Here is a 27,747-nt window from a genome sequence, read left to right on the forward strand (position 1 = left end):
CTCATCTACTCCACACAAGTACCCCTCCTCTATGGTGATATTCCTTTGAAACTTCAATTGAGGGCAAATGCTAACTTAAGGTCGCTTTTGAAGTTTTCGCATCTTCCTCACGTGTCACCTTGCAAATGGCTCATCCCCTCTCCTCACACATAACCGTGGTGTATAATGCCATAGGTGAAAAATGGATTTGGTCTTCATCTACGACTAATGGATTAATATGGAAATAGAACAAAAAGACCCCCTGGGTGCCGTGTTCTCTCTTATCGAAAGTGCAGCAAAACACAACAATGAAACTTTAAAGTCTCAGGGCCAAGGGGAAAGGCATTGCCGTGGATTAATAAGACACCGCCTTCTGTACATCTCAGAGAAAAGGTAAAACAAATACCTGTGCTATTTCAAAAGACATTGGAAAATGAGGTATTAGGCTATTTTCCCCATCATCAGGATCATTCTTTCCTCTGTCAGGAGTTTTTGAGCTTCAAGTGATGCTTTAATTTTATGACAGCACTACTAAAATACAACAAAAATGCAATGACAAGGGAACAACAATGAGACTGACCACGGGCAAGTTCAGTGGACCTTGGCTGACCTGGGCCTAAAGGAAGCCACTGTTTCAAGGTCCCTCTCTTCTAAGACGCCAAGTACAGCTGGCCAATTTCTGTTAGTTTCACGGTTTAGTGAACTCAACCTGACAGTTGAAGAACTAGTCTACAGAATGGGAGCTGGAGATGTTATTTACAATCCCTATAAAAAATATCGAAGTATATGAAGTTGTCATGTTTTATTGATTTACAACATCGAACCACAGAAAACAAACACACAACAGTTAAACGCAATCAGCAACAGTCCCAATTGTAGTTCTAACTGTTTGACTAGTCACAGTCATAAAATAAAATAAAATCTAAATCTACCTGTACAGTTAAAATGATTTGTGGTTGGAGAAGCAGCGAACAGACAACGCCAGCGTCCTCTCCCCCACGTCGCTAGGCTTACATTATATATAGGCTCATATATATATATATATATATATATATATATATATATATATATATATATATATATATATATATATATATATATATATATATATATACACACACACACACACATACACACACACACACCTAAAAGATTATTAGGGACACCTCTTCAATTTCTCAATGCAATTATCTAATCAACCAATCACATGACAGTTGCTTCAATGCATTTAGGGGTGTGGTCCTGGTCAAGAAAATCTCCTGAACTCCAAACTGAATGTCAGAATGGGTAAGAAAGGTGATTAAAGCAATTTTGAGCAAGGCATGGTTGTTGGTGCCAGATGGGCCGGTCTGAGCATTTCACAATCTGCTCAGTTACTGTGATTTTCACACACAACCGTTTCTAGGGTTTACAAAGAATGGTGCAAAAAGCGTAAAACATCCAGTATGCGGCAGTCCTGTGGGGGTAAATGCCTTGTTGATGCTAGAGGTCAGAGGAGAATGGGCCGACTGATTCAAACTGATAGAAGAGCAACTTTGACTGAAATAACCACTCGTTATTACAACCGAGGTATGCAGCAAAGGATTTGTGAAGCCACAACACGCACAATCTTGAGGCGGATGGGCTACAAGAGCAGAAGATCCCATCGGGTACCACTCATCTCCACTACAAATAGGAAAAAGAGACTACAATTGGCATGAGCTCACCAAAATTAGGCAGATGAAGACTGGAAAAATGTTGCCTGGTCTGATGAGTCTCGATTTCTGTTGAGACATTCAGATGGTAGAGTCAGAATTTGGCATAAACAGAATGAGAGCATGGATCCATCATGCCTTGTTACCACTGTGCAGGCTGGTGGTGGTGGTGTAATGGTGTGGGGGATGTTTCCTTGGCACACTTTAGGCCCCTATGTGACAATGAGTTCACTCTACTAAATGGCCCCCACAGTCACCAGATCTCAACCCATTAGACCATCTTAGGGATGTGGTGCCACCCAGCCGGTTGTTATCGCAGAATAAACCCCTTTTAGAGTGATGCAAGACCCCTCCGTTTCGAGTCAGGGTCCTGATCACTCTGTCTGGGTTTATTCTGCGATAACAACCGGCTGGGTGTACATTATCCCTTACTTACCCTTTGCCCCATAGACGAGCGTTATAAGCTAATCTGTTTTTAGAGATAAAACTCTTTACATTAGATTTTCATGAAAACGCATCCCACAGAATGATCTACTCGGTAACCATCTTTTAATTACACCTAACTTCACTTCTCACCGGAGTTGTCCTTTAAACCCCTTGTTTCCAAGAGCCTCCTCCGCTCTAACAGACCTTATGCGCACAGCTCTAGAATCCTGTCTTTGAGCTTCTGTTTTTGTGGCAGCTTTGTGTATTTCTATGGTATGGCTGTTGAACAATAATTAGCTGGTGATGTAGATTGTACAGTTAATGACAGTTCCCTATCAGTCAGTCACGTGTAATGATACGTTGGCCCTATTGAAATCCCAATATGTCAGTCCATGCCCTCCTTTAGGAACGAATATTACGGGGCTTACATTAGTAACCTAGACGTTTCCAATCAGTCAGTCATGGATCCCAACACGTCAGTTCAGTCTGACACATCGTTTTTTGAAGCAGATGTTAAAACTAGCAGTTCATTCATAAATCCAGGATCTTACCTTCATGCTGTAGAAATACAAATTGGAAGAAAACGAGCATAGCGCTGAAAAGGGGCAAGGCTACATAAGCACGTCTATGCACAGCCGTCCAGAGTGACTGCGGTTACGACCAGAGTGGCAAAAAGACGTTACAGTGTGTGTTTTTAGCAACGTTTTCAACGTGAACGCCACAAAAAACACAAAACGCCTCTAAAATGGGAAAGCCCTTCGATACAGAGTGTACAAATAGATACGACACTATTCCTCATCTGGATCGTGCAGAGCCTTTAAAGCCCTTCGAAACTGAATTGATTTGGACCTTTAAAATTTACGTTGCAATTGAAGACAGTGTGGAGAAAAATCCTGGAATGTTTTCCTCTAAAAAAAATAAAAAAAATTCGACTGAAGAAAGAAAAACATGAACATCTTGGATGAGATGGGGGTGAGTAAATTATCAGGATACTTTCAATTTGAAGTGAACTAATCATTTAAAGCATATTACAAAACACTGCATAGTAGGGATGTAATGATTCACTCTTTTTCTCAATGCATCAATTGGCTACAAATCCTGACGTATCAATCTTGAAACATGTATTTTGAATTGTGAATCATTAATTTTGGGCGATACTCGATTTAAAAAGCTACAGATTGAATGAATCGCGATTCAATAACGAATCGGTGCTTCAAAATAAATATTGATTATATCTACTACGTGTGAGAAATCAATAGAGAGATTAATTGTGCTGCGCTCGCCGTTGCTCATTTATATAAAATAAAATACTAAAGTTTTACGGAAATGGGTCATACCTGAGCAGTTGTTAGTAAACCCCCCGTTGTTCAAGGACGCACATTGCATGAACGGAGCAAACACATTTGTAAGTGTCTAAAATGCATACGCACAGTTCTGATGAATGATACATGAAATCTAACTTAATGTCATTTAACCGAACACACTAAGGAAACTGCTAAATTCACTTCAACATTAACAACACTGAAATAAGAGCACACGGTTGCTTTATCAATCAGAGGCATTAAAGTTCCGTCCATTACTATAGCAACAGTAGAAAGCGGGTTTCATTTCAGAATCATCAAATGTTCCTTGTAAAGAGAACAAAAAGGCCCATTCTCTGACCTCTGAAGCCCAGTGTCTAATTCACACCCTGACTAAGATACATTAGGGGAAGCATTTTCATAATCCTATGAATGCATATTAAAAAATGCATAATTAAATCGAATTTTAATGTGAATTGTCTCTAATCCAATCGCTCTGAATTGTCGAAAATCGTTCTTGAATCGAAAACCTATGAATCGTGAATCGAATCGATTCGCTGCCTACCCAAAGATTCACAGCCCTACTGCATAGACATACACAACATAAAAACGTGATTCACAGGGGGTCTTAAAAGGAAACAAAATTATAACTGGTAAGACTAGTCTAAGCACTTTATGCAACCAGACACTGGTTTCAGTGTGAATTTGAACTCACATGATGTTGAACTGGAAATTGGAAGAATGTACTGAATTGACAAACATTGCTTTTTATTTTTTACATTTGTTGTGATTTTCTTGAAAACTCAATCTCAATTTTACTTCATGATCTAATTAAAATTGCATTCTGCATCCTTTTTCCACCATAATAAGTTCCAATTCAGAAACTGATTTAAAATTTTGAAAGGGATTCTCAATTTGGTTCTAAATGGAGCAACTCTACTTATTTGATGCACCATTTGAAGTGATTCATTGACCTTTAGATTGTCTGGATGGGTCTGTCAGCCGCTGCAATGCTTAGGTTTAGTCTGTTTTGCTGCATTGATTTCAGAGAAGTTCCCCACAGCATCATCACGCTTCATGGTCGGGATGGTGCGTTTCTGATGATGCACAGCGATTGGCTAACACCAAACATGGCATTTAGTTTGATCGCCAAAAGCTTAATTTTGGTCTCATCCGACCAGAGATTCTTCTTCCATCTGGCTTCAGAGTCTTCCTCATGCCTTCTGGCAAACTACAGCCGAGACGTCATATGACATTTTCAACAGTGGCTTCTTTCTGTCACTCTTCCATAAAGCTGACTGGTGAAGCACCCAGATGACAGTTGTTATATCCAGACTCTCCGATCTCAGCCACTGAAGCTTGTAACTCCTTCATTGGTCATCAGTCTCTTGGTGGCCTCACTCCCCAGTGTCCTTCTTGCATCGCCACTCAGGTTCTGAGGACATCCTTTTCTAGATACATTGACAGCCATGTGCTTTACATTTCTTAAGTATTGATTTTACTAAACTCCAAGGGCAAGGGCTAATCAATGACTTCCATCCATCACCTGCCTTGCGCTCTTCAATATATTATATTATATTTTATATATATATATATATATATATATATATATATATATATATATATATATACACACACACATACACACACACACACATATATTATATATAAAACTACAATTATTATAATTTTTTTGTTTGTCTTTCAGGCTGTGCAACAAAACAGATTCGGCAGAAGTTGAGACTACATATTGAGGTATTTATTTTAAAACTAATTGAAACCCTCTGATGATGCACAAATTACATATATTTATTAATATGATAAAGTAGCTTTGATTTTTATATTTTAATTTTAGTTTAGAGGGGGTGAAATGCTGTTTCATGCATACTGAGCTTTTTACACTGTTAAAGACTTGGATAAGTTGGACGTTTGATCGAGTATTTCTGTCAAAAATAATCCTTCCAGGTTTCTTAAACGTTTAGCAAACTTTTTTTGATTATGGGTTTGCGTGACATCAAATTGGGCTGAATTTCCTTGTAGGGGCTCTTCTCCCGGAAGGGTGCGAGACAGCAAATGCACGCCCATAAACGCGCTTTGCTCGGAAAGACCAACTGCACTTTTTTTTATACAGTCTATGGTTGTCGCATACAATAGTCCATAGGCCAAATCATGGCCTCATAAACCACAAGAAAACACAAACAAATGTTGACAAGCCACTAAGCAAATACAGTTACAGTACCACTTAGAGACATCCTGCTGTTGCTGCTGTTCAATTTTAGCCTCCGGATCAGATTCTGGATCATACTGTATATGTATGGTTGAATCTGACTGATAGTCATGGTTTATTTAGGGTAACACACTTTCTTTTCCACGTTTGAGGAACACTCCCCCCAGAGGATATGCCTCCAGCTGCTCGTTTTTTTCCGGAAAGAGTCGGTACTGCGCATCTTTCTTTTATAAATATAATAAAACAAAAGACTTTTCAGAGATATGAAGGATGAAATACTGCTCTATAGGTTCTCAAGACTGACTGAAACAGTGTTTTACCCCAGTGACACTACAAATAAGATTAACTTAAACTCAAATAAACCACACAAAGTTGTACAGAAGATAATATATAGTGCTCAAACCAGTATTCCATGTCTCCAATTTTATTTATATTTTAGAAATTACAATGCTTAATTACTGAAAAAAAAAAAAAAATGTAAGAAAAGAAAAGGCTTAATACTACATAGAGAATAATCCAGTAAAATCTATCAGATATTTTAGACATGCTGTGCATTTAGGATTTTTTCATAGAGAGCAATAAAATGACTTCACTGGTCCCATTGGGATCCAGTTTTCCTCAGTCATCAACAGATAAACCAAGATACTGGATTGTTGTGTACTCAACAGTGCAAAACATCCATTCTTGGGTGGAAGTATTTCTTTGACTAATTAAAGCTAGAGAAAACAGAAAGAAACTGGGTGAATATGATTAAAAAATTATGTTGTAAAACATGCAATTAACCTCATAAATGAGCACATTTACATGACTGCCCTATCTCAAATCCAACAAAAATGACCACTTGACATACTTCATTAATTTATTGAAAAAAATGATAGAAATACTAGCTGAGCTGAACTCAAATGTAATAGACCTCCACCCAAAGCCATTAATAAACATTATGGTCTATCCTTCTTTATTTTGATCCTAACTGAATGCATTTTTGCAATTCAGGTCCTCCTCGGAAGCTAATGCAAAAGCTAATTGATTTTTTTTACTTGAAGTCAACAAAAAGAATAGTACGCATGAACTTGATTGAGCATGACTGATATCAAGGTTTTTTATTATTGAAGTAAAAGCTCCTTTACAGAATAAACAGGGACTTATCTACTCAATAACATAGCAGGAAGTTCTCAATGTCAATAAGGAATGTCAACATCCACATGAATGCTCATGCAAAAAAAGTTGATGGTGGTATCCCCGTTAAGGATTTGCTCCCAATCAATCCTCGGCGCCTAGATTGACCGATTTAACAATATGTTTTTACCAGGTGCCAAAATGCACTGCGGAGCTGGGAGCAAAGAGTTATAAAAAAATAATTATATCTTGACGACAAATCAAAACGGAAAACAAAACACAGACAGAAATCTAATGTCAAATGACGATGTGTGACGATGTACAACCTCAGAAGCATTGCACAGCGCATGATGAATTCAAAATGTATAGTCCTTATACCGTTGTGTAGGTTCAGTATTGAGAGTACTCCTTGGTTTGAAGTTTAGCAACAATGCGCTCCAGTTGCCTCTTAGCCTCGCACTGAGGGAAGTTGCTCATTTCGTAGTATTGTGGAGCGATTTTCACCAGCCTACAGGATGAGACGGTACACAGAAATGTTTACTCGTTTTTTGCAACAAAGGAAAATTATTTACTCTCTGCCAACAACGCACAAACAAATTCTGCATTTAGCTTACCATTCGGGTTTTATATCAGTGCAGGTGCGGATGTAGTTCTTGGTGGTCAGCACAAACTCATTGTAGAGAACCCACTCGGGCTTGTGGTCTAGTACGGTGGAAGGGTGCAACTGGACCACCTGGTTGTCCTTCACTGTGAGATAGTGGCCGGTGCGTTCCAGGTGAGCAACCTGATAACAGAGACGCAAATTAACAAATAAATCAACCGCAAGCAAACCAAATGCGCACACACTGACGTTTCTTCAGGCACCTACACAGTCGGCGTGAGGATGTCGAGATTAACCCGGGCAATCAGTCTCAATAAACGGCCGACTCAAACAGAGACGTCTGCAATAGAGCGCCCGGTAATTCGTACACCAAGGTGCAAATTTGTCTCACCAGTAAAGGTTAATGTTGACAAATATTTCAATATTAATGGAGTAATTCAACTAGTCAGGTCACTTGTTTCAAGTCCCCCTCCTGGAGAGCGACTCGATAAAAACGTCATTTATTTCTGCTATGTGGGACGAAAATTGCCTTGATTTCTTGTATGCGTTTAAATGGTCACACTTTGATAGAAAGCCTTGCATTACATTAGCAAGGCTCAGTGATTCTGCATTCCTAACAGACAGAGAAAAGGAGAAATCAAGCTCTACTTTAAAACTAGCTGTACTTCGGTTTAAGATGTAAAAATAATAAAATGGACTAAGAATTAACTAAAGCCTAAGTTGTAAGATCATCCAAGGCTGTTCTATCATTGTCTTGTATACCGTATTGTCTTGACACTCCTATATTCACAATACAGAATTGTTGATTTGGTCATTTTGACACTAAGGGCGATCTACTGTAACTTGCAACTGTAACGAACTGACTTTTTTCAGGATTTTTGGGAGCAGATTGGAGCTGTAGCTTTAATTTCTACATTTCCATAATGGTTTATTTCACACCAACATAATTAAGTGTTCTGCATCTGTGAGGGTGTGGGCGGGCTTTTGATTTCGAGGCTGTACTTCCTGCTCTCTACTGTGCAACTCTGGTCCCGAAATCACTACTGCGCAGACTCCGGTCCTAAGATGTCAGCGCCTTTCTGAGCGTCTGAAAGCTTTAACTCTGGTCAGTGGATACGGAGTAAGTCGCGTCATCCATATATATATTTTTTACGGTCTATGGTTCAACCTCCAGAACAAAAATAAAACTGCCACAAGATGTCGGAGGCAAAGATGGAAAATCTAATGACAACTGGCTCTATATCAGTATCCCTTGATGCATTTGATTAGGCACAGGCAAGCACACAGTTTAAATCCATGTTATATTAAAGTTATAAAAGTAACTTTATAATTGCATAACTGTTTCTACTCCAGATTCTTATATAAACATTAAATGGTGGCCGACATAAAAACGTATATAAATTTATATTATATATATATATATATATATATATATATATATATATATATATATATATATATATATATATATATATATATATATATATATATAAATAAATAAAAAATGAATATGTAATAAGGTGCAAATATAAATATATATAGTAAAACACACCTCTCTAGATACATTTTTTCTAGCCGACCATTAAGTTTATGGTCACTGAATGGCTTTTCTGAGGTAAATGTAACGGTACATGACATTGCTTACAAGCTATTTTATTGCTGTCTTTCCATGGTCGGAAACATAAGAATTTCTGTAAGTTCTACTGCACCTTTCGACATACCTTCTGATCTTTATTTGGTGCTTAAACTAGTAGTAAGGCTGAAATGATGATTTATTCACCCTACTTTGCTTAAACTGAGGCGATACAAAGTTCTGTTATGCCACATTAAAGTTGATCCTGGTAAGCGCACATTGTTGCAGTAGTAAACACCACGGCGGTCTTCTTCCATGAGTGAGTCTGGCGTAATGGCATTTGTTTCCAGGCGGACCATTAAAGACCGCAACACACACGTCTTATGGACATCAGGTGACGACTTTGAAACTCCTGAAGTGTTTCCAGAAAAGTTTGCCATATGCATCAGATGTTCAGCCTACGGTCTGTGGGCGTGCCGTCTGACGCTGAGACCAGGCTGACTGTTGTCGCCTCTCGAGCTAGAAAGCCTGATGGCATCTGTTACAGCATAAGTATCTTTTTATTTTTTACTGCTCACCGTTATTGTGCTACTGTTAAAATAAACCTAGCAGTTTACATCTCACAGCAGAAAGGGCTTGAATAAAGCGCATTTGGCACTAGATAAAAATATAGGATATAGAATGACCCTCATCATGAACGGCCGAGCGCTTGTGGTATGAACAGCTCCATTGTTTTGACATGCTGCTCGCTTTAAACTGTAAAATCGGACTACTTGTCATTTTGTCTGGCGGTCTGGTTGGACTGCTATTTGGGGACGCCTGCTCTATGCTGAAGACATTACCTAGGGTAAAACAAAGGACATTACAATTGACCAAAAATACATCTCTTTGCACAATATCATACATAGATATCTACAATAGATATCTGCAATTGCAATTCAAGCTTTAGGACTGAAGCTTACTAGATTGGGTTTTTCCTATTGTTCATTAACCTGTAAAATGTCACCCTCCCCCTTTTGAGCATAGACCTGAACATAAAAGTTTAGATAGATCTGAAGTTAAATGGAAGCTTGTTTACTGTAAATCTTATGAAAATCAACTAAAGAAATTGACACAATCATTTGGAATGATTTGCTAGGGGGGAAAAAGTCATGTGTCAAAACAACTTGGGGAAGAAGAAAAAAAAAGATTAAAACAAATTGCCCACTAAATACAAGTGTACACGGGTGCGATATTTGCTGTCGTACAGGTCAGGGTTTTTTTTCTCAGGAAAAATAGTGTTAACATCGTAGACACTTGTATGGTCTTGGCTCGCAGCATGTGAGAGGAATTATGACGAGACGAGCACGTTACGAGCACCTCCCGACATGATAATTTTATGGATGTTTCTGTTGAAAGGAATGGCTGCTGTTCTCTGCTTTTCAACAAATCATTTCCACACAAATATTTTGTCTTTATTTTTTCTATCTGAAGCTATAGCAGTAACATGGAAAGCTCCGGTCTCTGTTTAGCGCAAAAGTGATTGCCGCTCGCTGTGCAATACAGTCGGGCTGTCTACCAGCTGCTTTGATGCAATTATCAAGTTAACAGACTCATCTCTTGCGCAATATCTTACGACCTCCCGAGTGTCCGAATTCGCAGTGTTTCACAGCATTTTACTGTTTCCATAAAAATAAATTTCCAATTTCAAAACAGCTTTTAAAAAGGAATTTTGAGTGTTTCATTTTTCAAATCTTTTATGATGATTATTAAAATATGTGATGGGTGAGGCATAAACAAGTGTGCCAACCATCCTGCCATCAGGACACACTGACAGTTAACAGGCTAAACAAACAAATGTGACTGAATATTTTTGGCACATTTATAGACAGACATACCTGCATGAAGAACCCGGTGACTAGAGCACGGCGAATGTTGATGTAGTAGTCTCGGCTGGTGAACTCCGTGCTGCGTCGTGGCAGGTTGAAGCGGTCCATGATGCGTGAGAGCTGCTGCCGCACGTTATCAGCCGACATCAACGAGCGGTAGTTAACGAAGTTATCATAGCACCACTGCACTGACTCGTGGTCTTGGGAATAGAATAGTTACACATTAAAATCAGGTTGAGAGCAATATACAAGTGGATCTGAACTCAGACCAGCACTGCAAAATCATCTATAAACTTGTAAATCGCTAATTATGCAGCTCATCAAAAACGGGAGATTTCAAAGATTTCAAGATTAGGACTTAAATAAGCACTTCTGCAACAATCGTCACAAAATGGACTGAAATGAAAAAGAAAACATTTCAAACAGGTTTTTCCAAACACTAGAGATAAACACAAGATAAGCAGAATCTTCTACTGGCTGGCCAAAAAAGACCCATCCCAAACTCAAGCCATTGTTTGAGCCGATGTTGTCAGGAAGTTCAAACAGTGTCTCAGAAACACATGCTTTTTGCTTTCATGAGAATCAACCCACAAATGGCTTGCATGACTTCAGAAATATTAAAAGACATCATCTTTTTAAAATCAAATAAATTAATCTATATCATTTAACAATGACACATATAAATATATATACATACATATATATATACACACACACAAACACACACACACACAGGTCCTTCTCAAAAAATTAGCATATTGTGATAATTTTGGGTTTTCATGAGCTGTATGCCAAAATCATCAGTATTAAAACAATAAAAGACCTGAAATATTTCAGTTGGAGTGCAATGAATCTAAAATATATGAAAGTTAAATTTGTATCATTACATTATGGAAAATAATTAACTTTATCACAATATGCAAATTTTTTGAGAAGAACCTATTATATATATATATATATATATATATATATATATATATATATATATATATATATATATATATATATATATATATATATATATATATATATATATATATATATATATAGTTAATCGGAATCCAAGAAAGCTCGTGAGCATACCAGCTATTGGCCCATATTGTTATATAATTGGAAGAAATGCAACCCTCAGAGTTATACCCCAAAGCAAATTCTGCCTAAATAAAATTGCTTTAATAACCAATGGCTTCCTAAAGACATGTTATGGGGTGAAGAAAAATACTTCATTAACATGAATGGTTTGGTCCCTGAGGGTTAAACTCTAGACTCTCGTTTCTGCTAATTTCAGGATGTTTGTAATCTGGATCTAATTTAAAGAGTTTGGATTCACTGGACTTCTTTGTACTGCCAAATAAATCGCTGTAATATGAAACTTGTCAGCATCACATGAACACAAACATACACTAATGATTTTTGTCATGTTTCACATAAGCAGTGACTACTAGTTAATGAGTGAGATGCAAGAAACCCCATGAGAGTTTGAGAGAAAATATGCTAGCTAAAGTGAGAAATTAACTGCACATATTTCGCTGTGCCTTTTAGAACAGTTTTTGTACTGTGGTGCCTCGCAGGCACTGATTTTGATGAAACAAATTACGATTTTCGGCCACCTACAAAAACAACCTGAAATTAGTTGTAATAGATTTAGGCAATTAGGTTAATTAAAAATGGGGGGAGGGATTCATCTCACTTGAGCACAAGATGCAAGTGTATGTGTGTATACGTACTCTGTTTAAAGGCATGGTAGACGTTGAGCAAGGTCAGGTGGTCCCCGTCGATGTGGGCAAACCTCATTTTGGACTCGTCAGCGGCCTTCTTGGCTTCGGTGGGACGCACAAAGCACTGTGGGACTAAACAAGGTTGGTATGGGCCCCAACATAGCCGCCCATAGGGATGAGTCAAGCGTTCACCCAGACAGGACACAAGGCCTAGTTTTGAGGCTAGAGCACGGCACAGGGTACGCTACACCAAATGGTAGGCTGGGGTGGGGGGAGAGCTTCTGCTATCAGCTTTTCATTTTGCCTTTTTGAAAGAGAGAAATCATTGCAGTGGAAATTAAGCTAAACCTGCGGTCTGATCGTTTTCTGGGGGAACGAGGTCACTCGACATGTTCAAACCTGACTGGCGTTTCTTTAAATTACATTCTGCTATAAACACAAAAATAGCCTAAATTTAGGATTTATTTATTTGAATTGCATTTAAATTTCCCTACGTTTGGATTTTTTGCAGTTTTGAACAAATAAAATATTTTTATTATACATCATAATATATATATATATATATATATATAATATGTATATATATATATATATATATATATATATATATATATATATATATATATATATATATATATATATATATATATATATATAATATGTTTATAAAAAATAAAAATCACTGTATAGTTAAACAATGTCACAACAGTTTGAGTGCAGAAAGCTTACCCATTTAATTTATGACTGACAACTGCATCATATTAAGTTAGAATAATATTTAAGCTTATTTTTATTACATTTGTTAGAAATTATCCAAATTAATAAAATTTTAGGCCTAAATAATTTTTCTCTGGTGTAAATTATTTAAAATATTTCCTATATATATAACTGCATTTTTTTAGGTTATATTGGACCTCATTTGGAGCCCGTACTTGTGTGGATGGTTACTCAGGGGTGTTTGCCAAAAGCCTTGTTAGCCAACTATGGTCTCAAGTTCTGTGGTTATCAGCACAGTTCAACCAGTCTGGGTTTCCTGAGACCATCACAAACTTGTGTGGTTGCAACGACAGCTCTTGGCCTGTGGTTAGACGCAGTTTCTTGTATGCATCACAAATTGACTTAATAAATCCTTATCTTGAGCAAAATAAGAAAGCTGACATTTAGTAAAATCTTTTTATTTTGAATACATACAAACGTAATTTACGCCTTTTAAAAGGTTAGTTCACCCAAAAATGAAAATTCTGTTAATAATTACTCATCCTCATGCCGTTCCAGACCCTGTAAGACCTCCGTTCATCTTCAGAACACAAATTAAGATATTTCTGTTAAATCTGATGCTCAGAAAGGCCTTCATTGACACTAATGTCATTTCCTCTCTCAAGACCCATAAAGGCACTAAAGACGTCGTTACAAAGCCCATCTCACTACAGAGGCTCTACAATCACTTTATGAAGCGACAAGAATAGTTTTTGCACGCAAAAAACCCCCCCAAAAATAACAACTTTTATAGTGATGGGCCGATTTCAAAACACTTCTTTGTGAAGCCTCGAAGCATTATGACTCAGCGTATCGTTTCATGATTCGGATCACGTGTCAAACCGCCAAACTGCTGAAATCACATGACTTTGGCGATCTGAACCGCTGATTTGATACACCGTTTCACTATGCTCTGCCGCTTCACGAAGCAGTGTTTTGAAATTGGCCATCACTATACAAGTAGTTATTTAGTTGTTGTTTTTTTCCGTACAACTATTCTCGTCGCTTCATAAAATTGTACAGCCACTGTAGTGAAATGGGCTTTGTAACGACATCTTTAGTGCCTTTATGGGACTTGAGAGAGGAAATGACATTGGTATCAATGGAGGCCTGTATAAACTTTTGAATTTCAACAAATATATCATCATTTGTGTTCCGAAGATGAACGGAGGTCTTACGGGTGTCGAACGACATGAGGGTGAGTAATTAATGATAGAATTTTCATTTTTGGGTGAACTAAACCTTTAAGTTTGTTGAGATTTAAAGCACCTTTTTTGAAGACCTTTTCAAAAATAGTGTTTCGGTTGTACTGTTTGTTACATGACTAGCGAGTTGATTTCTTTAACGATGCAGCGTATTATGGTAGTTAAGCAGTGAGTTACGTCGTTTTACGGGAAAAGCACCCCAGGCCAGTTCAGATCTGAACCGTTAAAGCACTAGTAAGTGAGAGCTCTTAAGCCAGGGGTGTCCACAGTCCGGCCTGTTGACCAATTACAGCCCAGGGATTAATTTCAAAGGGATCAGCGCTTGTCTATTAAAATATAGTATATGTTGCTCACCACACATTAATTACACATGCTGTTTCACAATGTCAACATGACGACAGCACTACATTTTAGGCCATTTTTAAATGCAAACATTTTTAAACCGCGAGTGACCATTTGATAACTAATAAGCGCTGCCATTCGACGTCAGATTCTAAGTTGTGGATGGACTTGTTACTACAATTATGCGCAGTACAAGCACTATTCAACCGGTGTGAATGAGACGAGTGTGTGAGAGGAGGCAGGTTAGTGTTAACTCGCCATCGGAGAGAAAAAGAACAGCTCGTATCAGTGTATCAATAATGCAGAACAGGAGTATTGGAACCCTTTCGGATATTTCATTTTGGACAAAACTAGTTTGGACACCCCTGTCTTAAGTAGTTGTATGCTATGTTCTACTCTCCCCCACCCCTCTGCATCACAGACATTTAATAGCTTAAGCGCCATTCTAATTTGGCAGTCTAAGAGACTTGACTGTTTGCGAGTCCGTCCTTTGAGAGTCGTTCTATATAATGGCTTCGGCCAAGCAGCTAAATGCATAAGCAGACAATTTATGCAACCATTACGATTAACTTGGTTGGCAACTTGAAATTGAGCATATATAGACAATAAAACAGAAGACTAACATCTTTGTTTTGTCCCGAGCATATTTCAGACACACTTCTAATTGAAAATTAGTGAGCCACAAATAATTAATATTTCATTGTCCATTAGCTTAAATTCCATAGCTATTCTTCTGTAATAATTCATATTTAGGGGTCTTGTGTACATGAGCATATACTACCTGATAACATTGCGGTGATGGACAGGATCTCATTGGAGCAGTTGAACTCGCAGCTGGCGATGACCATCTTGGCCAGCTGGGGGTCGAGAGGGAACTCAGCCATCATGGAGCCCAGCTCCGTCAGGTCACCGTCATCATTCAGTGCCGCGAGATAGTTCAACAGCTCCAGGGCTCGCATCAGGGTCTCAGGAGCTGGCAGAAAAATATCACATTAAAATACAATAAAAAATTGTGAAATTTGTGTGAATGAAACTATGCCACAGGAAGATTCCATGGGTAGATGGCAGATTGTTGGAGGCGTTTTAAAAAGGTGCATGTGATAATGACAAAAATTATATTTTGATGATTTTTTGTTGTTAAACAATTTGACAATATTTTGTAAATTAAACCTTAGTCAGGGTAGTGCCATATTTAAGATTTGAGGATTCAAACATAAAACTAAAACAATCAATAGGTAGCAGAATGTCCTTATTTTAATGAGTGAATCATGTAATCATTTAAATCAAACTATTTGTTCCAAAATGCTGATTCATGTAGCTCTTTTCTAGCTTTGGAATTTTTATAGCTTTCTAACTGCATTCTAATAGGTTACATCTCACAGTGAAAGCCTGGATTCTCAAGGCTTGCTTTTGTTTGGTTTTGCAACGTGAATGACAATAGCAATGTTTCCACAGCAGGGCCAAAAGCAAGCACGCTAATGCGTGCCAGGGCCAGTCACGTTTCCAGTCACTTCCGGGGCTCAATTGGGCTTTATCAGGGCTTCCCCTGGCCCAACATCCAGGGATTTTGACCGGTCAAATACCTTGGTCCAAAGTGGGCCAACTGGGGCTTGAAGAGTGGTCATGAACAAAGGCGGCATTTACCGGAGTCAGGAGACAACACCGCTGCTCATTTCCCATGTTATAATATCAAGCTACAAGCTAACTTCAACATTTAAGACACTTTAAAAATGTTCAGCTCAAAACTGTTTAAAATAACACTGTTTAAAATAACTTCCATGCTATATGATGGGGATTCTTAGCAGAAATGTATATGCTATGCTAAAGGCTACTTATGTGCATTACATTATGCTAAAGGCTACTAATGTGTATGAAATACACATGATTATGGAAAATATCTGTGACTACTTGAAGAACGTAGACAAATCGTGTACAATTATAATCATCCATTCATTTGGTTTCAAGTTTTATCTTCAGTCAGCTGGTGAATTTGTGAGGTTGTGTGACGTCGTATGGAGGTGTTTTAAGGGCGGGTTAAGCTAAGGACACAGCCGTTGGGCCGCTTTTGAGAGATGGCCGACTCGTTCTGACGTTGTCTGGATTTTTTGGGCCGATTCAACATGTAGATTTGAACATCGGTGTCGGGACAATGGTGAGAGTAGGGCCAGATGGTATATCAAATTTGTACAATATATCGAAATATTTTTTAGAGATGTGCCTGCGCGCAAACCAGACGGAGCGCAATTAGAATAGGAACGCAAAAATTCTGACTAAAATATTTTTTTAATACTTGTTGGACAATAAATGTTCCATACGTGGAATTTTAGACCTACAAGTACATTTTTATGAAAGTGGCCTTTATAATGGGGTATAAATATAGCCTATTCTTTTGTTTTTATTTTCATTTTTAGTTTAGTGAATTTAAAAAGTAAATGATTAATTTAGTTTTTAGATCGTAAACCAACAATTTGCACATAATATATTGCATAGTCAACTTTACATTCACTGTATTTGTTTATAGTCTTCAACATCAACATTAGGACATTACTGGGCAGGATGTGAAATACAATTGTGTGTGTATTTTAAACAAATACAAATGTGTGTGTATATTATATATACACACATACATACATACATACACACACACACACACACACACTTTCCCCATCCAAATAGAAAAATGTAGAAAAAAACGGGATATATACCGCGTATTGCCACATTCAACCAAGATATGATTTTTTTGGGCCATATCACCTAGCCCTAGGTGAGAGAGAACTCTGATTGGCTGTTCAGCTTAGTGATGAAGCAGTGCATGAGAATAATAGCAGAACAGCCAGCAAAGAAGGAAAAATGTTACAGATAGGCCCCGAAATGAAAGAACACATTTTTCCAGTGAGGCGCCATTTATGAATGGATTTCTGTTGGCAGAGAACGTTATGCACACTGCTTATGCGCCTGCTGTGCATCAAGTTTTCGAAGGAGCGTTCTGAGCGCATTAAGCTGAACATTATTTGGAAAAGCACCCAACGTCAGAGCTTATTTTTCTTTTGTCCAATTGAATTAATGGAGAGGCGGGCCTTCCGTTGTGGTGACCGTTACTTTGATAGACTGACAGCACAGCTTATTCGAGGGTTTTAGCAACATAAAAAAGGCAGCTTTTTTTCTAAATGTCAAAAAAAAAAAAAAAAAAACTTATCCAAAAAAGGCAGTGCATTTTGAAACCTGAAAAACGTGTTCTGTCTGATTGTAACCATAGAAGGCTGTTCTAATTTAATTTTTTCATACCGAGTGTTCCTGGGTGAATATTTTAATATTATTATGAGCAGAATGGAATAAAGAAAGTGATCAGCAGGATTGATATTCAAAACGGTGTTTATCGTTTGTGTATCTGCAGCGTCGGTTTCCCTTTTTGAATAACGACTATATCTGCAGAAATAGACAGTTGTCATTTACATGCAGACGCAAAACACGCATGCTAGTTGACAGTCGGCTGAAGATCTCTAGGCATTTTTAAGTGCAGCTTTACCCCCCGTCGGCATTCATTAGCGTTAGTTCTGTGGTGACGGTTTGGTGCTCAAACCCAAGCATGAGCAAAAGTAATATGGTATACTTGCATTAGCTACCTTGGTTATTTATTTAAAAAAATGATAATAAATGTAAAAAAAGGAACATAAGAGGCATTAGGAAGCCATTGGTTTGCAGTAAAAACATTGTGGCTCTGGTCCCCTGGACAACAACTAACTTTTAATTTAAGACAAAGGGGGCTAATTTTTCATCTGACATGCAAGCAGTTCCAAACAGCAGCGCCACTAATTCAATTATAGGGAGGAACCTCTACTTAATGCATCAACACTGGTCACACACCAACAAATTCAATTACTGACCTTTGGCTCTAGAGAGTTTGGCTCTAATGACCAGTTGCATGTTAACTGAAAATTAGCATTGCCTAAGGTTAGGAGGAGTTTGCTGAATAGGATGAAAGACTGTGGCTGTCTTTATCAATGAGTCAGGAAAACTTCATTTAAAAAAAAAAAAGTGCAGCGTTCAGTTTGTTATTATGAAAAAGTATTGATCTCGTATATCAGGCATACTTTTTCTATTTGTTTTGAAAGGATGTAGCATTACTCGTGCTAAGGCAAGTCATCCGTTTTGGGCAATAATTAAGTATAGATGCCATGCAGCGAGCCCGCCTGGAAAAAGTAATTTACACACCGCGGACACCACATCAGAAATGAACTATAGCAGGGAACGTGCCGATGTGTTAACTGAAGGCAAATCAATGAGAGGGAAAGCTAATGCTACATTAAAGTAAGGAATAAGCAAGCATTTGGCAAAATGTCACCAGGCAAATGGCTTCAATCAGCTTCATCCAGCACTACACATTCCTGCTGTTTTTATTTGGTCTATTGTGTGCCAGATTGAGTGCATCAAATCCCATGCTTAACGAATACAAGTAAACAAATACACAAGCTATGGTACACTGGGGATATATTTGTTAGCATCTTCAAAATGATTGGTTTTTGTACAGTTTTATATATTTTAATAAAACAAATATATTTATTACCCAGCCATACATTTAGCTGGTGGTTCTAAGTAGTCAAATGTAGCAGTATCTTAAGAAGCCGAAGGCATCAATAATAGAGAGAATTTAGGGTGACTTTAGAGCTCGTTAAGGTCATGAACCTTTCAGAAAAGATGATGAGCCAATAACAAGGAAATGTTCCAGGCGTTACTATTCAGCAATTACAGGTCTGGTGGTCATCATGCAGTTTTAATGAATGTCCACATCAGTCGTCATATAGCATAAAAGCAATTACATGATCAAAGCAAAGCCTGAATGAATATCAGTCCGTTTATGCAAGGAAGTGTGCTCCCCCATAACAGAACTATTTTATAGTATCAGACTAGAGCTGCACGATTCAGGATAAATTGAGAATCAATACTTTTTTTGTGTGTGAAATGGAGATTGTGATTCTCCCCCCCCCCCCCCCCCCCCCCCCCCAAAAAAAAGACAACTAAACGAATAACGTGCAAACTAGATGTTCTGACAAAATGGTCATTGCTTTATTCTATTTAAAATATATATTCATTTGAATTAAGTAACGAATTTGAGTCAATATCTCATTCATCAAGACTCGTTTGGTTATTGTATTGTATTATATGAATCAGCGTGTGAACAAATCAGTTAAATGAATGATTCAATGACAGTTTTTTTTTTAACAATCCCTTGTCGCTACGTCCGGAAGTAACGAATCAATACAATAAATGCCAGTGTCAACAAGTGTTTTTTAAAAGAGAACGTGCTCTTATTTAGATCAAAACCATGTTTTATAGCCAAACTGTAAACTTTGATCTCAGTAAGCGTTTATCCCTTTATTTAAATGTTTACACATGTATGTGTGGTTGAAAAGACTGCGGTTGGAAAAAACATGCATCAGCAGCAGTGTTTAGTCACTGCCCATATCAATAAATAGGAGTCACATCGGAAACGTTGCGGCCGACACACTTAAGGTGCGTGTCTACTGGCGTGGAGCAATTCCTATGGAAGTTGAACCTTAGGCTCACGTATAAGTATGTAGCGGACACCAGTGATTGAGTGCGTTTACATGCACGAACTTAAGCCGATTATGCCTAATAAGCCGACAATGAACATGGTCATGTAAATCTCCCGCTGACACAGTGCACGCTATATTTTACATCGCAACTGAGTCATATACAGACATTATTATTTTTGACGTCAATACAAGGAAATAACCCAGCTTATTAAAGGGGGGGTGAAATGCTGTTTCATGCATACTGAGCTTTTTACACTGTTAAAGACTTGGATTCCCATCCTAAACATAGACAAAGTTTCAAAAACTAATGTTGGACGTTTGATGGAGTATTTCTGTGTCAAAAATACTCCTTCCGGTTTCTCACAAGTTTCGGCGAGTTTTTTTCGAGTATGGGTCTACTTGACGTTAATAAGAGTGGAAGGTCCTTGTATGGGTCGTACGGGCTCTTCTCCCGGTAGGGTGCGCGCGCGCGTGACTAGAGCATGCCGTAAACAGTCTCTCAGATACAGATCCAGTCGTCCATGAACACTTATGGGGCGCCGCGCTTCTCTTTATTCCTATGGGTGACCTCGAACGACTTAAACGCTTCAGCACAGCATTCCGGGAAGGCAGCGCTGCATTTGAACCGATTTGAACGCAGAAATGACGGGAAGCTTCACAACATCGTTTCAGTTGAGTCTCAAAATGGATTTACACGCCACTGCTGTCAGGACTTTACCAAATCATACCAAAGAAGTGTTTTTGACGGAGCAGTCCCAGCGATAAAGGTTCGGTCCTGCTTTGGAAGCAGCCGGTGAGTTAACTTAAACTGCTTCAAATGTCTCTGCTTTTGGCTACGGACGCATGAGTAAACATCAGTAAACGACACGATCGCGTGCTTCGTCATTCAAATGCGCTAACGGTTACTCCATTGTTGTTCTGTATAACGTTACAGTATTCTGACGTGCAAAACCCTTTTGCTTGCTACTTCTAAGGTCTAGTCGCATACAATAGTCCATAAACCGAATCATGTCCTCATACACTGCGAGTAAAGACACAGAAATGTGGAGAGCCCACTAAATACAGTAACTTGCATACCACGGAGACGGACGTCCTGATGTTGCCGTTTCTCCTGTTCAATTTATTTCTCCCTCAGATTTGATTCTGGATCATTATCTGTATTAGCTGAGATAGCCATGGGTTCCTCCACGCTTGAGGACGTCACCGCTTTGCGCGCTTGTCATTCTTTAGCTCCGCCCACACGATACGCCTCCAGGCACTCGTTTTTTTCCGGAAAAAATCGGTACAGCCTATATTTCTTTTATAAATATGATAAAACTAAAGACTTTTCGGAGATATGAGGGATGCAATGCTACTCTATAGGTACTCAAGATTGACATGAGATTGACTGAAACTGAGTGTTTCACCCCCCCTTTAATAAAGTTTACTTGCGTTTACTGGTTTGCATGTAAACGCGGAAAACTGGTCATTTCAATAAGCTGATATTTGTGAATTATCAGTTTACAGTGCATGTAAACGCGCTCATTCATTAACATGGGCAGCTCCGCTGACGCTGCGATGTGAAACATGCGTAAAAAAACAGCACGATCATGGTAATTTAGGAATAGGACCTATATTCTATACCTGGAGGGTCCATGAAGTCAAAGTGCACTAGGTCATCAATACCAAGCTTCTTGAGCTGTAGCACCACAGAGCCCAAATTCGACCGGAGAATCTCAGGGTATGTGTTATCCTGACAGGTGAAATGAGGATAAAGAAAAAGAAAAGCAAATTAGCTGATGTTCTCTATTAATGTCCTCAAGTTTTCCTGAGGAAACATTCAAACTCATTTAGCTGATATGGACATTAAAAAAGGAGGCCAGAAGTGACCAGAAGTAATAAAGACTTGAAGGAACAAGGGTCTGGCTTGACCACTGAGTCCATCTGCTGTTTGATCAAAAAATGACCCAACCGAAATTACTGCCATATAATCAAATCGCTTCCCAGATGCCTGCAGCAGTAATGATCCGTTTCACAAACCTGCATCTCAGTCTTGTAGGCCTTCTCGGTGTAGAGCCGGAAACACTTTCCCGGGCGCGTACGTCCAGCACGGCCGGCTCTCTGCTGGGCTGAAGCCTTACTAATAGCCGTTACGAGCAGCGACTCGACTCGAATACGAGGGTTATACACCTGTGTGACAAAAAGAAAAGATCTGTGTGAATAATAAATGCACACCATTGCACCACAGCAATATGCCAAAGCGAAGCCATCCTTCATCTCTGACTGGACTACATGTATGACAGCAGCAGCTGGGCTAGGGAAATGTCAGCAGAATAAATAACTAGCTTTTCCATCTTGAGTCGCTGTCAGAGCCCCGCCACTGGGTTTATCTGGGGATTTCAGAGGCAAGAGAAACAGATGATGGGGTGAGATTAGACAAGTGAGGCAGAGAAGAGAAGACTAACCTTTTGCTTGGCAAAGCCAGGATCAATTACAAACACCACGCCATCGATGGTCAGGGACGTCTCAGCGATGTTTGTGGAAACCACAACCTATGAGGGCCGAAACAATATGATCAAGATTGAGATCAAACTGACCAGACAGTTCTTGACAAACACACAAAAAAAGCTACTTTTTGATCAATTTGTACTAATCACTCTAAAATGACCTTGATGACTATGCGGATTACTTAAAGCCAAAGTATACTTTTTACATGTACGCAATGCAGATATATATACACTCACACGCATACAAACACACTCTTAGCGACAGCCCTAAACATCACTTTACTCAAGTTACACAATTTGAGAAATTCTTCATGTCAAGTATTGTGGGACAAGTTACAGGGTTGAAAGTTGAAAACTTGGTGTAATGGGTTTATTCAAATCTCTAACCACTCTCTACACCAGCAGGGTAGCTATTTTAGTACATTTCATTGGTGATTAGACTGGTCTGCACTGCTCTGGGCAAACTAAAAGAATCAAATTAAAGAAAGAAAAAAAGTTATTTGGTGATGAAAAGGGGTGATGAAAAAAGGCACAAAAAAGTGGAAATTAAATCTTTAAAGACACTTCAGTGAGCTGTCGCAAGCTGGAAGACTAATACAACCCAACAGGGGAGTAAGGCAACAGTTGCTGCAATCAAGTCAGATCGGGAGTATGCCGGCTGAGCCGGACTGCTTTCTGCCGAGCAGGCCGTCCAGACACATTAGTACTGCTCTTTTTGGCGGCAAGATACATGTCTGTGCACAGCACGCAGCCATCTTCCTCTCCCTGGAGAAACCCACCTCTAAGAAACTGTATTATTAATGCCACGTCTCGCTCCTTCGCCCTCTCTCTCTGTCCCTCTACAGTACAGGTGGCCTTCATCATGTGTGGTATAGTGACATATTGAATCATGTTTGAGCTAGACACTGGACTGTCTTTATATACGCTGAGATGACAGTGTCCAATAAGACAGCGAAAGCTTCAGAAGAGCTTTATGATTTGCATAGGTATGGGTTGGCTCACTGTATGGTTGGCCAGGATTAGGCGGATCGTATATAATTTTTGCAAGGTTTTTGTCTCCCGTGCGCATTTCTATCTTTATCTTTCACGAAGAATGGAGGCTGCATTCATAATGCGCACCGTTATGAATTCCCGCGCGGCCGCACAGATTATACTTTCACTTTAGAATGAGTACCAATTTGGGAGCTTAAATAGGTCCTTTTACATTTAGCTTTGAAACTAAATCTTCCGCCATATATTGTCAGCTTCCCACTGACTCCTGCTGCTGCTCTGTGCTCAGTACAGTTTTTAATTGTGGCGTCTGTTCTCTAACTGAATGAAATTTGTTTTATTACTAGAAAACAATCGAAACGATAGCGCTACATATGACTGTTTATGATTTCATACAGCTATCTATAACGAAAAAACATTTACAAGTCTTGACATCTTGACAGAGTAAAATCACAGGCTTTGTTTATCCCGTGCGAATGTGCCACGCAAAACTCAGATATGGGGGGGGGGGGTCCCTATATAGTCCTAATCCCGTGCAAATACGGCTTTAGATGGGTCTGCTTTGTGTTCCATTTAAAACTATAGAAGTGGCCCAGAAAAATGTTAGTAGCCCCCAGAGCTGTATAAGGATGTCGTCAATGGATAACAAAAGGCAGCATACCTTCATAGAAAACAATAATTTTGAATGTCGCTTACATGCAAGTCAAGGCATAAATCAGAAATCTGGTGTGCATCACCAGAGACGTGTCGTTTCACTGGGAGATGTAATAAAAATGTACAAGATCAAAAATAAAATGTAGGAAAATTAAACATGCATGGATTATTCATTCATAATAAGATCGATAAATAAATAGGGTGAATTTCCATTTCAAGTCTCTACGATATTCTGGTCCCTAAATATGGCTCAGGTTCCTTCTTTCGATTATACTCTATGGTATTTTTGCACCTTTTTATCAAAAACAATTCAGATGTCTTGCAGCAATACACACAAGATATAATTCATGCCTACAGCAGAAATAAGCTCTGAAGTTTAATTTATTAGGTTAAGGTTCATTTAAAATCCTAACCCTAAGTGGGAGCAATAGTACTACGAGTGCTTGCTTTAGCAAGCTCCACTAAATGTAAATTCAGTTTCATAAAACTATCCTGCCTCTATTACTAACAGAAAACAAATAATGGAGAAAAAGATTATATTTCATGCAATTCGGCCTCCTCAAATGCCTTTCAGGCACTTAAATCCTACTTTTATAAGTGGATTTCTCTCTAGCCACAAAATACTTGGCTTCAGTTTTTTTTACTCTATTCATGGAGCCTTTGACCTGATGTAATTCAGCTGCTGAAAAGAATCATCTACCTATATATTCATAGAAAGGCCGGGAGAATTTGCTGAAAAAAGGCCATCTGGAGACTGGGAGCCATGACCCAATGCCCACAGAGCGTGCTCTTAACAGACCACTGAATGACAGCGGGGTCCTGATCGCTCCAGACACATGATAAAAAGAAATGAGGGTTCCTAACCAGTCTGCATCCTTTCAGAAAATAGGGCCACCTGGGAAAAACCTTTGAGATGAAATATATTCCAGAGTGGTAGCCATGGAAATTATCGAAAGGTGAGCACCACAGGAATGAATTTCACAGCAAAAACACTAAATGCATTACAAGTACTTAGTCATACTCATTGAACCATGAGGTGTTGAAAAATTGCATCTTTTAGAAGGCAATGATCCATGTGCAAGTGGTCTGGAAAGAAGTTGGCGGGCTGACTGAACAAGGCTAATACCAGCAACATTTCACTTGAATAAGTGCTATTTCAATTCTCTCAAATGAGCCTCTCATTCAATGTTCATTTTTGGTAAAATACCTTAAGGTAGACACAATACATACCTTAATGGACATAAGATTTGAATAATTAAGTATTTTATGCAAACCAAGTGTGCATTTATTTAATCAAAATCACAGTAAAATAGTAAATTCAATTTTTTTTGTAGTTTATTCCTGTGGCCTTTAATTTGAGTTAGAAAAACTTTATAACATGCCTTGCTAAACTTTGTTTAGCCTTGCTAAATATTTTTTTTTAAACATACTTTTAAATGGTAGTGTATTACAGTTTCCACAAAAATATTAAGCGGTTTTCATCATTAATGAGATGTTTCTTGATCATGCGATATTGAAGACTGGAGAAATTCAAATCATATTAATAAATTAGGCAGTTAATTTTATTAGGTTTTGACATTGTAATATTGGACAACATTACTGTTTTAATGTATTTTAATACATGCAGCCTTGCTGAACATAACACTTATTTCAAAAGCATTAAAGAAATCATAATTATGAACTTTTGACTGTAATTGTAGTGTAAGTTTGTAAACACAAATGTCACGAATGCTTATAAAAAAATTAGCATTACCACAGTGCCACCAAGCCTCTGGTGGGAAATAGATTCTTACCTTCAAATGTTTGTGCCATTGAATCAGATGAGCTGCTCTTCAGGTAATTAAGCTAGAAGCATGTTGATAATTTAACCTTATGAGAAAGTTTTTAATGGGGTGATGAATTAAGAAATCAACTTTCCCTTGAGCTTTTGATATATAAAAGGTCATGGTAATATAAGAATATCCTCTAAGTTTCAGAGCTGAAAACTTCCTTGTTAGTCAAAGAAAAGCTTTTATAGATACCAGGCTCAGCAAACTGTCCTGTGCTTCATACTTAAGTCACTGCGCGACAAAACACTCTCTACAGAACGTTTAATTTAGTAGCCTCGCCCACCGACTCATGAAGCTGTTTAGTCGATCACAAGCCAGTAGCAATAAACATGTTGAAGAAGATAGCAAGCAAGATATTGTGGAAGAACACAGTCGCTGCATAAGCTTCGTTAAGATCATAATATTAGGAATGTGTGATACTTTACTTTTATTTTTAATGAAGGTCCAGCTCACGTGGGGAAGATAGTGATGTTCTGTTCAGTTCATTTGTAAACAAATCTCCGGTCAATTCTGGATTTGGATCTGACAGGAATGGTGCAACACACGTGAGTAAAAAGTGTTTTTGTATGTAATAGTATTGCATTGTTATAGATTGTTTTGCTTATGTGTACGTGTCTAACAGAGCATACATTTAGCACGCTGGACTCAGACACGTATGGGCCAGGGCTCGCAAAGCCTGGCAGGCTGATGAATCTCATTATATTAATTTCTTGTTCTGCTATTCTCTTTCTCGAGTTAAGATCTGAAGGGCGGCGCGCACACAACGGGCATGTATGTGCGCATGGTTCACGCTTATATCGTCCGATCTTGTGTGTAATATAAAAATAATAGTCCAATCAATCGCAGGTCGATGAAAAATTAATCATTGTGTTTGTTTTATAAAGACGTTTACGAGCCCTGTGGTCAAGAGAATCATTCTGGTTGCCGCTTCTCCCACATTCTCTCCTCTACATCATGTGAACTGACAGGGGAGCTTAAGCTCATTAAATATGCAAATCTTATCCAATCCTAGCCGTGGGCATTTACTTCCAAGTCTCCAGTGTGGCATGCCCATTAGAACCCAGCGTTTTGGAGAGAGCCTCAAAACCAGTGTAGAAAATAGCCTACAGGGAGTGCAGAATTATTAGGCAAATGAGTATTTGGACCACATCGTCCTCGTTATGCATGTTGTCTTACGCCAAGCTGTATAGGCTGGAAAGCCTACTACCAATTAAGCATATTAGGTGATGTGCATCTCTGTAATGAGAAGGGGTGTGGTCTAATGACATCAACACCCTATATCAGGTGCGCATAATTATTAGGCAACTTCCTTTCCTTTGGCAAAATGGGTCAAAAGAAGGACTTGACAGGCTCAGAAAAGTCAAAAATAGTGAGATATATTGCAGAGGGATGCAGCAGTCTTAAAATAGCCAAGCTTCTGAAGCGGG

At 38.5% G+C, this 27,747-nt stretch overlaps 2 protein-coding genes across 3 annotated transcripts in view; both read right to left on the bottom strand.

Moving 5' to 3' along the window:
- Nucleotides 1-27,747, bottom strand: part of LOC137045142 (uncharacterized) — a 395,631-nt gene that overhangs the window by 221,177 nt on the left and 146,707 nt on the right. The gene's annotated exons all lie outside the window — the stretch shown is intronic.
- Nucleotides 6,713-27,747, bottom strand: part of dhx15 (DEAH (Asp-Glu-Ala-His) box helicase 15) — a 56,783-nt gene continuing 35,748 nt past the window's right edge. For both annotated transcript variants that reach the window (XM_067421388.1, XM_067421311.1), the window contains exons 7-14: nucleotides 22,806-22,892; nucleotides 22,381-22,530; nucleotides 21,985-22,093; nucleotides 15,588-15,779; nucleotides 12,513-12,635; nucleotides 10,795-10,985; nucleotides 7,358-7,527; nucleotides 6,713-7,251 (exon numbers count right to left, since the gene is read on the bottom strand). In XM_067421388.1, the coding sequence (XP_067277489.1) occupies nucleotides 7,134-7,251; nucleotides 7,358-7,527; nucleotides 10,795-10,985; nucleotides 12,513-12,635; nucleotides 15,588-15,779; nucleotides 21,985-22,093; nucleotides 22,381-22,530; nucleotides 22,806-22,892 (1,140 nt within the window). In that variant the 3' untranslated portion in view covers nucleotides 6,713-7,133. The remainder of the gene's footprint in view (nucleotides 7,252-7,357; nucleotides 7,528-10,794; nucleotides 10,986-12,512; nucleotides 12,636-15,587; nucleotides 15,780-21,984; nucleotides 22,094-22,380; nucleotides 22,531-22,805; nucleotides 22,893-27,747) is intronic.

Source organism: Pseudorasbora parva, chromosome 1, assembly GCF_024679245.1.
Source record: "Pseudorasbora parva isolate DD20220531a chromosome 1, ASM2467924v1, whole genome shotgun sequence".
In the NCBI taxonomy this organism is placed as follows: domain Eukaryota; kingdom Metazoa; phylum Chordata; class Actinopteri; order Cypriniformes; family Gobionidae; genus Pseudorasbora; species Pseudorasbora parva.